Raw genomic sequence first — 12,936 nt, forward strand, 5'->3', positions numbered from 1 at the left:
TGTCTGTCTGTGTGTCTGTGTGTCTGTGTCTGTGTCTGTGTGTCTGTCTGTGTCTGTGTCTGTGTGTGTGTCTGTGTGTCTCTGTGTGTGTGTCTGTGTATTAGGAGCTGGAGCAGTGGTTGTCAGGGGAACATGGCTTCATGGTGTTCTCTCTGGGCTCCATGGTGGCGTCTCTACCAGAAGACATCACTCACATCTTCCTACAGGCCTTCACCCTCATACCACAGAAGGTAAACACAGTCAGACCCTCACACTAAGATACCGTCAACTAACCTGTGTGTGTGTGTGTAGGTCCTGTGGCGGTACTCTGGGCCTGTTCCTGGCAACGTTCCAGACAACGTGAAGATGATGAAGTGGATCCCTCAGAATGATCTGCTGGGTACGTAGATCTAGAACAGACAGATGAGGAAGTGGATCCCTCAGCATTATCTGCTGGTTACGTAGATCTAGAAAACAGATGAGGAAGTGGATCCCTCAGAATGATCTGCTGGGTACGTAGATCTAGAACAGACAGATGAGGAAGTAGATCCCTCAGAATGATCTGCTGGGTACGTAGATCTAGAACAGACAGATGAGGAAGTGGATCCCTCAGAATGATCTGCTGGGTACGTAGATCTAGAACAGACAGATGAGGAAGTGGATCCCTCAGAATGATCTGCTGGGTACGTAGATCTAGAACAGACAGATGAGGAAGTGGATCCCTCAGAATGATCTGCTGGGTACGTAGATCTAGAACAGACAGATGAGGAAGTGGATCCCTCAGCATTATCTGCTGGTTACGTAGATCTAGAACAGACAGATGAGGAAGTGGATCCCTCAGAATGATCTGCTGGGTACGTAGATCTAGAACAGACAGATGAGGAAGTGGATCCCTCAGAATGATCTGCTGGGTACTTAGATCTAGAACAGACAGATGAGGAAGTGGATCCCTCAGAATGATCTGCTGGCTACGTAGATCTAGAACAGACAGATGAGGAAGTGGATCCCTCAGAATGATCTGCTGGGTACGTAGATCTAGAACAGACAGATGAGGAAGTGGATCCCTCAGAATGATCTGCTGGCTACATAGATCTAGAACAGACAGATGAGGAAGTGGATCCCTCAGAATGATCTGCTGGGTACGTAGATCTAGAACAGACAGATGAGGAAGTCGATCCCTCAGAATGATCTGCTGGGTACGTAGATCTAGAACAGACAGATGAGGAAGTAGATCCCTCAGAATGATCTGCTGGGTACGTAGATCTAGAACAGACAGATGAGGAAGTGGATCCCTCAGAATGATCTGCTGGGTACGTAGATCAAGAACAGACAGATGAGGAAGTGGATCCCTCAGAATGATCTGCTGGCTACGTAGATCTAGAACAGACAGATGAGGAAGTGGATCCCTCAGAATGATCTGCTGGCTACGTAGATCTAGAACAGACAGATGAGGAAGTGGATCCCTCAGAATGATCTGCTGGGTACGTAGATCTAGAACAGACAGATGAGGAAGAATGATCTGCTGGGTACGTAGATCTAGAACAGACAGATGAGGAAGTGATCCCTCAGAATGATCTGCTGGGTACGTAGATCTAGAACAGACAGATGAGGAAGTCGATCCCTCAGAATGATCTGCTGGGTAACTAGATCTAGAACACACAGATGAGGAAGTAGATCCCTCAGAATGATCTGCTGGGTACGTAGATCTAGAACAGACAGATGAGGAAGTAGATCCCTCAGAATGATCTGCTGGGCACGTAGATCTAGAACAGACAGATGAGGAAGTGGATCCCTCAGAATGATCTGCTGGGTACGTAGATCTAGAACAGACAGATGAGGAAGTGGATCCCTCAGAATGATCTGCTGGGTACGTAGATCTAGAACAGACAGATGAGGAAGTGGATCCCTCAGAATGATCTGCTGGGTACGTAGATCTAGAACAGACAGATGAGGAAGTCGATCCCTCAGAATGATCTGCTGGGTACGTAGATCTAGAACAGACAGATGAGGAAGTGGATCCCTCAGAATGATCTGCTGGGTACGTAGATCTAGAACAGACAGATGAGGAAGTGGATCCCTCAGAATGATCTGCTGGGTACGTAGATCTAGAACAGACAGATGAGGAAGTGGATCCCTCAGAATGATCTGCTGGGTACGTAGATCTAGAACAGACAGATGAGGAAGTGGATCCCTCAGAATGATCTGCTGGGTACGTAGATCTAGAACAGACAGATGAGGAAGTCGATCCCTCAGAATGATCTGCTGGGTAACTAGATCTAGAACAGACAGATGAGGAAGTGGATCCCTCAGAATGATCTGCTGGGTACGTAGATCTAGAACAGACAGATGATCTGCATCATATAAATACAACATATAAATGCAAAATGTGCCAGGATCTGTCTGTCTGTCTGTCTGTCTGATCTGTCTGATCTGTCTGTCTGTCTGTCTGTCTGTCTGTCTGTCTGTCTGATCTGTCTGATATGTCTGTCTGTCTGTCTGGTCTGGTCTGTCTGTCTGTCTGTCTGTCTGTCTGTCGTTCTGATCTGTCTTTCTGATCTGTCTTTCTGATCTGTCTTTCTGATTTGTGTGTGTTAGCTCACCATGGTGCACGGGCCTTCCTGACCCACAGCGGGACCCATGGTCTGTACGAAGGGGTGTGTCACGCCGTTCCCATGGTGATGCTGCCGTTGTTTGGCGACCAACCTGACAACGCTCAGCGATTGGCCAGTAAGGGAGTGGGCGTGGTCCTGGATATTAACCATATCACAGTGGAAACACTGCTACAGGCGCTGGACGAGGTTGTCAACAACCCCAGGTGAGACGGTCAGAGGAGGGTGAGACGGTCAGAGGAGGGTGAGACGGTCAGAGGAGTGGGTGAGACAGTCAGAGGAGGGTGAGACGATCAGAGGAGGGTGAGACGGTCAGAGGAGGGTGAGACGGTCAGAGGAGGGTGAGACGGTCAGAGGAGTGGGTGAGACGGTCAGAGGAGGGGGTGAGACGGTCAGAGGAGGGGGTGAGACAGGCAGAGGAGGGTGAGACGGTCAGAGGAGTGGGTGAGACGGTCAGAGGAGGGTGAGACAGTCAGAGGAGGGGAGACGGTGAGGAGTGGGTGAGAGGCAGAGGAGGGTGAGACAGGCAGAGGAGGGTGAGACGGTCAGAGGAGGGTGAGACGGTCAGAGGAGGGTGAGAGACGGTCAGAGGAGGGTGAGACGGTCAGAGGAGGGTGAGACGATCAGAGGAGTGGGTGAGACGGTCAGAGGAGGGTGAGACGGTCAGAGGAGGGTGAGACGGTCAGAGGAGTGGGTGAGACGGTCAGAGGAGGGTGAGACGGTCAGAGGAGGGTGAGACAGTCAGAGGAGGGGGTGAGACGGTCGGAGGAGTGGGTGAGACAGGCAGAGGAGGGTGAGACGGTCAGAGGAGGGTGAGACGGTCAGAGGAGGGTGAGACAGTCAGAGGAGGGTGAGACGGTCAGAGGAGGGTGAGACGGTCAGAGGAGGGTGAGACGGTCAGAGGAGTGGGTGAGACGGTCAGAGGAGGGTGAGACGGTCAGAGGAGGGTGAGATGGTCAGAGGAGGGTGAGACGGTCAGAGGAGGGTGAGACGGTCAGAGGAGGGTGAGACAGTCAGAGGAGGGTGAGACGGTCAGAGGAGGGTGAGACGGTCAGAGGAGTGGGTGAGACGGTCAGAGGAGGGGTGAGACGGTCAGAGGAGGGGGTGAGACAGGCAGAGGAGGGTGAGACGGTCAGAGGAGTGGGTGAGACGGTCAGAGGAGGGTGAGACGGTCAGAGGAGGGGTGAGACGGTCAGAGGAGGGGTGAGACGGTCAGAGGAGGGTGAGACGGTCAGAGGAGGGTGAGACGATCAGAGGAGGGTGAGACGATCAGAGGAGGGTGAGACGGTCAGAGGAGGGTGAGACAGTCAGAGGAGGGGGTGAGACGGTCAGAGGAGTGGGTGAGACAGGCAGAGGAGGGTGAGACGGTCAGAGGAGGGTGAGACGGTCAGAGGAGGGTGAGACGGTCAGAGGAGGGGTGAGACGGTCAGAGGAGTGGGTGAGACGATCAGAGGAGGGTGAGACGATCAGAGGAGGGGTGAGACGGTCAGAGGAGGGGGTGAGACGGTCAGAGGAGGGGGTGAGACGGTCAGAGGAGGGTGAGACAATCAGAGGAGGGGTGAGACGGTCAGAGGAGGGGGTGAGACAGTCAGAGGAGTGGGTGAGACGGTCAGAGGAGGGTGAGACGGTCAGAGGAGGGTGAGACGGTCAGAGGAGTGGGTGAGACAGTCAGAGGAGGGTGAGACGGTCAGAGGAGGGTGAGACAGTCAGAGGAGGGTGAGACGGTCAGAGGAGTGGGTGAGACAGGCAGAGGTCTATATTGTTGTTCAATGTATATACTGTATTCTAGTTCATCCTATATAACTACTGCTGTCCACTTCATATGTATATACTGTATTCTAGTCATGGTTCATCCTATATAACTACTGCTGTCCACACCTTTTCTATTCTGTCTGTACTGTCTATACACACCACTATATATTTATATTCCAGACTCTGACATTGTTCGTTCTGATATTTCTTAATTCCTTCCTTTTTATTTCGGGGATTTGTTGTATGTTGTTAGGTATTATTACTGCAGTGCTGGAACACAAGCGTTTTGCTGCACCTGCGATAACATCTGCATAATGTGTGTATCAAACACTATAACTAAATGAGTTGGGGCCCTCTGGAGGTCGAGGCTCCTGGGGATTTTCCCCGGTTGGTAATCGGGCCATGGTGTGTCTTTCTACAGGTATAAGTCCAGTGTGCTGAAGCTCTCAGCCATTCACAAGGACCAACCAGTGGACCCCCTGGAGCTCTCTGCCTATTGGACAGAGTTTGTGATGCGCCACAAAGGGGCGGGCCACCTGAGAGCCGCCGCCCAAGACCTCAACTGGTTCCAGTACCACAGCTTGGATGTGATTGGCCTGTTGATCGTCGCGGTGATGGCCATTGTCATGGTGACGTTAAAGTGCTTATCGCTGTGCGTGCGGAGGTTCACAACCAGGAAGATTAAGGAGGACTGACCAGTAGGGGCGGAGCCTAGAGGCAACAACAGATATCCACATTTATTTTACATTTCCTAAACGGTTGTGTATTCAAATTGTGTATATCAACTCTTCCTAATAAACACCTGGAGGACGGACAGCCGTCAAATCAAATCAAATCAAATCAAATTTATTTATATAGCCCTTCGTACATCAGCTGATATCTCAAAGTGCTATACAGAAACCCAGCCTAAAACCCCAAACAGCAAACAATGCAGGTGTAGAAGCACGGTGGCTAGGAAAAACTCCCTAGAAAGGCCAAAACCTAGGAAGAAACCTAGAGAGGAACCGGGCTATGTGGGGTGGCCAGTCCTCTTCTGGCTGTGCCGGGTAGAGATTATAACAGAACATGACCAAGATGTTCAAATGTTCATAAATGACCAGCATGGTCGAATAATAATAAGGCAGAACAGTTGAAACTGGAGCAGCAGCATGGCCAGGTGGACTGGGGACAACCAAGAGGGAATCAGGAGCACAAACAGAAGGACTGTACACTAATGACCACAGATGTCTTCAGGAACCAAGAGGGAATCAGGAGCACAAACAGAAGGACTGTACACCAATGACCACAGATGTCTTCAGGAACCAAGAGGGAATCAGGAGCACAAACAGAAGGACTGTACACCAATGACCACAGATGTCTTCAGGAACCAAGAGGGAATCAGGAGCACAAACAGAAGGACTGTACACCAATGACCACAGATGTCTTCAGGAAATAAAGATGGTGGTGTGTTTCCCTGTTTCAGTGTCGGGGAGAGTAAATCCTCACCACAACCAATACAACTATTCAGTGGATTAAAACCACACAGACGTTTATTATTCATTCATTAGAATTACAGTCTGATCTGGTCCACTGTTGACAACGAAATCTAATCCACTGTTATGTTCCGCAGCTAAAATTAAACTACAATGTTGCTCAAACAGAGAACTGATCAACAACCCAAACCAAACAGGTGCAGTTTTAGGAGGGGTTCTGAGAGACACTCGAACTGATCAACAACCCAAACCAAACAGGTGCAGTTTTAGGAGGGGTTCTGAGAGACACTCGAACTGATCTACAACCAAAACCAAACAGGTACAGTTTTAGGAGGGGTTCTGAGAGACACTCGAACTGATCAACAACCAAAACCAAACAGGTGCAGTTTTAGGAGGGGTTCTGAGAGACACTCGTGTCCACTGACAGTTGACTAGCAACAACAACTGGGACCTTAAAAGACACCCACCTTGAGCGCCCTCTAAATGTACCCAGGAAGGCACACAAAAGAAAAACACAACCTTAAAGACAAGATGTACACCAAATTATTAGGGAAATGTATTTATTTATTTAGGCAAGTCAGTTCAGAACAAATTCTTCTTTACAATGACGGCCTACCAGAAGGCAAAAGGCCTCCTGCGGGGACTGGGGCCTGGGATAAAATAATTAAAGACATAAATACAATATAAATATAGGACAAAACACACATCACAACAAGAGAGACAACACTACATAAAGAGAGATAACACAACACTACATAAACTGAGACCTAAGACAACAACATACCAAGGCAGCAACACAACCTCCTCCATGTATATCTCACTAGGTCAGGATATTAAACCTCCATGTATATCTCACTAGGTCAGGATATTAAACCTCCATGTATATCTAACTAGGTCAGGATATTAAACCTCCATGTATATCTCACTAGGTCAGGATATTAAACCTCCATGTATATCTCACTAGGTCAGGATATTAAACCTCCTCCATGTATATCTCACTAGGTCAGGATATTAAACCTCCATGTATATCTCACTAGGTCAGGGTATAAAACCTCCTCCATGTATATCTCACTAGGTCAGGATATTAAACCTCCATGTATATCTCACTAGGTCAGGATATTAAACCTCCATGTATATCTCACTAGGTCAGGATATTAAACCTCCATGTATATCTCACTAGGTCAGGATATTAAACCTCCATGTATATCTCACTAGGTCAAGATATTAAACCTCCTCCATGTATATCTCACTAGGTCAGGATATTAAACCTCCTCCATGTATATCTCACTAGGTCAGGGCATTAAACCTCCTCCATGTATATCTCACTAGGTCAGGATATTAAACCTCCATGTATATCTCACTAGGTCAGGATATTAAACCTCCATGTATATCTCACTAGGTCAGGATATTAAACCTCCTCCATGTATATCTCACTAGGTCAGGATATTAAACCTCCATGTATATCTCACTAGGTCAGGATATTAAACCTCCATGTATATCTCACTAGGTCAGGATATTAAACCTCCATGTATATCTCACTAGGTCAGGATATTAAACCTCCATGTATATCTCACTAGGTCAGGATATTAAACCTCCTCCATGTATATCTCACTAGGTCAGGATATTAAACCTCCTCCATGTATATCTCACTAGGTCAGGATATTAAACCTCCTCCATGTATATCTCACTAGGTCAGGATATTAAACCTCCTCCATGTATATCTCACTAGGTCAGGATATTAAACCTCCTCCATGTATATCTCACTAGGTCAGGATATTAAACCTCCTCCATGTATATCTCACTAGGTCAGGATATTAAACCTCCTCCATGTATATCTCACTAGGTCAGGATATTAAACCTCCTCCATGTATATCTCACTAGGTCAGGATATTAAACCTCCATGTATATCTCACTAGGTCAGGATATTAAACCTCCATGTATATCTCACTAGGTCAGGATATTAAACCTCCTCCATGTATATCTCACTAGGTCAGGATATTAAACCTCCATGTATATCTCACTAGGTCAGGATATTAAACCTCCTCCATGTATATCTCACTAGGTCAGGATATTAAACCTCCATGTATATCTCACTAGGTCAGGATATTAAACCTCCATGTATATCTCACTAGGTCAGGATATTAAACCTCCATGTATATCTCACTAGGTCAGGATATTAAACCTCCTCCATGTATATCTCACTAGGTCAGGATATTAAACCTCCTCCATGTATATCTCACTAGGTCAGGATATTAAACCTCCTCCATGTATATCTCACTAGGTCAGGATATTAAACCTCCTCCATGTATATCTCACTAGGTCAGGATATTAAACCTCCTCCATGTATATCTCACTAGGTCAGGATATTAAACCTCCTCCATGTATATCTCACTAGGTCAGGATATTAAACCTCCTCCATGTATATCTCACTAGGTCAGGATATTAAACCTCCATGTATATCTCACTAGGTCAGGATATTAAACCTCCATCCATGTATATCTCACTAGGTCAGGATATTAAACCTCCTCCATGTATATCTCACTAGGTCAGGATATTAAACCTCCATGTATATCTCACTAGGTCAGGATATTAAACCTCCTCCATGTATATCTCACTAGGTCAGGATATTAAACCTCCCATGTATATCTCACTAGGTCAGGATATTAAACCTCCATGTATATCTCACTAGGTCAGGATATTAAACCTCCATGTATATCTCACTAGGTCAGGATATTAAACCTCCTCCATGTATATCTCACTAGGTCAGGATATTAAACCTCCTCCATGTATATCTCACTAGGTCAGGATATTAAACCTCCTCCATGTATATCTCACTAGGTCAGGATATTAAACCTCCTCCATGTATATCTCACTAGGTCAGGATATTAAACCTCCATGTATATCTCACTAGGTCAGGATATTAAACCTCTCCATGTATATCTCACTAGGTCAGGATATTAAACCTCCATGTATATCTCACTAGGTCAGGATATTAAACCTCCTCCATGTATATCTCACTAGGTCAGGATATTAAACCTCCCATGTATATCTCACTAGGTCAGGATATTAAACCTCCCATGTATATCTCACTAGGTCAGGATATTAAACCTCCTCCATGTATATCTCACTAGGTCAGGATATTAAACCTCCTCCATGTATATCTCACTAGGTCAGGATATTAAACCTCCATGTATATCTCACTAGGTCAGGATATTAAACCTCCTCCATGTATATCTCACTAGGTCAGGATATTAAACCTCCTCCATGTATATCTCACTAGGTCAGGATATTAAACCTCCTCCATGTATATCTCACTAGGTCAGGATATTAAACCTCCTCCATGTATATCTCACTAGGTCAGGATATTAAACCTCCATGTATATCTCACTAGGTCAGGATATTAAACCTCTCCATGTATATCTCACTAGGTCAGGATATTAAACCTCCTCCATGTATATCTCACTAGGTCAGGATATTAAACCTCCATGTATATCTCACTAGGTCAGGATATTAAACCTCCTCCATGTATATCTCACTAGGTCAGGATATTAAACCTCCTCCATGTATATCTCACTAGGTCAGGATATTAAACCTCCTCCATGTATATCTCACTAGGTCAGGATATTAAACCTCCTCCATGTATATCTCACTAGGTCAGGATATTAAACCTCCTCCATGTATATCTCACTAGGTCAGGATATTAAACCTCCTCCATGTATATCTCACTAGGTCAGGATATTAAACCTCCTCCATGTATATCTCACTAGGTCAGGATATTAAACCTCCTCCATGTATATCTCACTAGGTCAGGATATTAAACCTCCTCCATGTATATCTCACTAGGTCAGGATATTAAACCTCCTCCATGTATATCTCACTAGGTCAGGATATTAAACCTCCTCCATGTATATCTCACTAGGTCAGGATATTAAACCTCCTCCATGTATATCTCACTAGGTCAGGATATTAAACCTCCTCCATGTATATCTCACTAGGTCAGGATATTAAACCTCCATGTATATCTCACTAGGTCAGGATATTAAACCTCCTCCATGTATATCTCACTAGGTCAGGATATTAAACCTCCTCCATGTATATCTCACTAGGTCAGGATATTAAACCTCCTCCATGTATATCTCACTAGGTCAGGATATTAAACCTCCTCCATGTATATCTCACTAGGTCAGGATATTAAACCTCCATGTATATCTCACTAGGTCAGGATATTAAACCTCCTCCATGTATATCTCACTAGGTCAGGATATTAAACCTCCTCCATGTATATCTCACTAGGTCAGGATATTAAACCTCCTCCATGTATATCTCACTAGGTCAGGATATTAAACCTCCATGTATATCTCACTAGGTCAGGATATTAAACCTCCATGTATATCTCACTAGGTCAGGATATTAAACCTCCCATGTATATCTCACTAGGTCAGGATATTAAACCTCCTCCATGTATATCTCACTAGGTCAGGATATTAAACCTCCTCCATGTATATCTCACTAGGTCAGGATATTAAACCTCCTCCATGTATATCTCACTAGGTCAGGATATTAAACCTCCATGTATATCTCACTAGGTCAGGATATTAAACCTCCTCCATGTATATCTCACTAGGTCAGGATATTAAACCTCCATGTATATCTCACTAGGTCAGGATATTAAACCTCCTCCATGTATATCTCACTAGGTCAGGATATTAAACCTCCTCCATGTATATCTCACTAGGTCAGGATATTAAACCTCCTCCATGTATATCTCACTAGGTCAGGATATTAAACCTCCTCCATGTATATCTCACTAGGTCAGGATATTAAACCTCCATGTATATCTCACTAGGTCAGGATATTAAACCTCCTCCATGTATATCTCACTAGGTCAGGATATTAAACCTCCATGTATATCTCACTAGGTCAGGATATTAAACCTCCTCCATGTATATCTCACTAGGTCAGGATATTAAACCTCCTCCATGTATATCTCACTAGGTCAGGATATTAAACCTCCTCCATGTATATCTCACTAGGTCAGGATATTAAACCTCCTCCATGTATATCTCACTAGGTCAGGATATTAAACCTCCATGTATATCTCACTAGGTCAGGATATTAAACCTCCATGTATATCTCACTAGGTCAGGATATTGACCTCCTCCATGTATATCTCACTAGGTCAGGATATTAAACCTCCATGTATATCTCACTAGGTCAGGATATTAAACCTCCTCCATGTATATCTCACTAGGTCAGGATATTAAACCTCCTCCATGTATATCTCACTAGGTCAGGATATTAAACCTCCTCCATGTATATCTCACTAGGTCAGGATATTAAACCTCCTCCATGTATATCTCACTAGGTCAGGATATTAAACCTCTCCATGTATATCTCACTAGGTCAGGATATTAAACCTCCTCCATGTATATCTCACTAGGTCAGGATATTAAATCCATGTATATCTCACTAGGTCAGGATATTAAACCTCCTCCATGTATATCTCACTAGGTCAGGATATTAAACCTCCTCCATGTATATCTCACTAGGTCAGGATATTAAACCTCCTCCATGTATATCTCACTAGGTCAGGATATTAAACCTCCTCCATGTATATCTCACTAGGTCAGGATATTAAACCTCCATGTATATCTCACTAGGTCAGGATATTAAACCTCCATGTATATCTCACTAGGTCAGGATATTAAACCTCCATGTATATCTCACTAGGTCAGGATATTAAACCTCCATGTATATCTCACTAGGTCAGGATATTAAACCTCCATGTATATCTCACTAGGTCAGGATATTAAACCTCCATGTATATCTCACTAGGTCAGGATATTAAACCTCCATGTATATCTCACTAGGTCAGGATATTAAACCTCCATGTATATCTCACTAGGTCAGGATATTAAACCTCCTCCATGTATATCTCACTAGGTCAGGATATTAAACCTCCTCCATGTATATCTCACTAGGTCAGGATATTAAACCTCCATGTATATCTCACTAGGTCAGGATATTAAACCTCCTCCATGTATATCTCACTAGGTCAGGATATTAAACCTCCATGTATATCTCACTAGGTCAGGATATTAAACCTCCTCCATGTATATCTCACTAGGTCAGGATATTAAACCTCCTCCATGTATATCTCACTAGGTCAGGATATTAAACCTCCTCCATGTATATCTCACTAGGTCAGGATATTAAACCTCCTCCATGTATATCTCACTAGGTCAGGATATTAAACCTCCTCCATGTATATCTCACTAGGTCAGGATATTAAACCTCCTCCATGTATATCTCACTAGGTCAGGATATTAAACCTCCTCCATGTATATCTCACTAGGTCAGGATATTAAACCTCCATGTATATCTCACTAGGTCAGGATATTAAACCTCTCCATGTATATCTCACTAGGTCAGGATATTAAACCTCCATGTATATCTCACTAGGTCAGGATATTAAACCTCCTCCATGTATATCTCACTAGGTCAGGATATTAAACCTCCATGTATATCTCACTAGGTCAGGATATTAAACCTCCTCCATGTATATCTCACTAGGTCAGGATATTAAACCTCCATGTATATCTCACTAGGTCAGGATATTAAACCTCCCATGTATATCTCACTAGGTCAGGATATTAAACCTCCTCCATGTATATCTCACTAGGTCAGGATATTAAACCTCCTCCATGTATATCTCACTAGGTCAGGATATTAAACCTCTCCATGTATATCTCACTAGGTCAGGATATTAAACCTCCATGTATATCTCACTAGGTCAGGATATTAAACCTCCTCCATGTATATCTCACTAGGTCAGGATATTAAACCTCCATGTATATCTCACTAGGTCAGGATATTAAACCTCCATGTATATCTCACTAGGTCAGGATATTAAACCTCCTCCATGTATATCTCACTAGGTCAGGATATTAAACCTCCTCCATGTATATCTCACTAGGTCAGGATATTAAACCTCCTCCATGTATATCTCACTAGGTCAGGATATTAAACCTCCTCCATGTATATCTCACTAGGTCAGGATATTAAACCTCCTCCATGTATATCTCACTAGGTCAGGATATTAAACCTCCTCCATGTATATCTCA

At 44.4% G+C, this 12,936-nt stretch overlaps 1 protein-coding gene across 1 annotated transcript in view; it reads left to right on the forward strand.

Annotated features, from left to right (window-relative positions):
* LOC118380644 (UDP-glucuronosyltransferase 1-6-like) overlaps positions 1-6,090 on the forward strand; it is a 26,202-nt gene extending 20,112 nt beyond the window's left edge. The window contains exons 5-8 of the mRNA XM_052462746.1: positions 105-230; positions 292-379; positions 2,575-2,794; positions 4,762-6,090. Of these exons, the coding sequence (XP_052318706.1) occupies positions 105-230; positions 292-379; positions 2,575-2,794; positions 4,762-5,035 (708 nt within the window). The 3' untranslated portion in view covers positions 5,036-6,090. The remainder of the gene's footprint in view (positions 1-104; positions 231-291; positions 380-2,574; positions 2,795-4,761) is intronic.
* The last annotated feature ends 6,846 nt before the right edge of the window (positions 6,091-12,936 follow it).

This window comes from Oncorhynchus keta, chromosome 15 (assembly GCF_023373465.1).
Source record: "Oncorhynchus keta strain PuntledgeMale-10-30-2019 chromosome 15, Oket_V2, whole genome shotgun sequence".
Classification (NCBI taxonomy): Eukaryota; Metazoa; Chordata; class Actinopteri; order Salmoniformes; family Salmonidae; genus Oncorhynchus; species Oncorhynchus keta.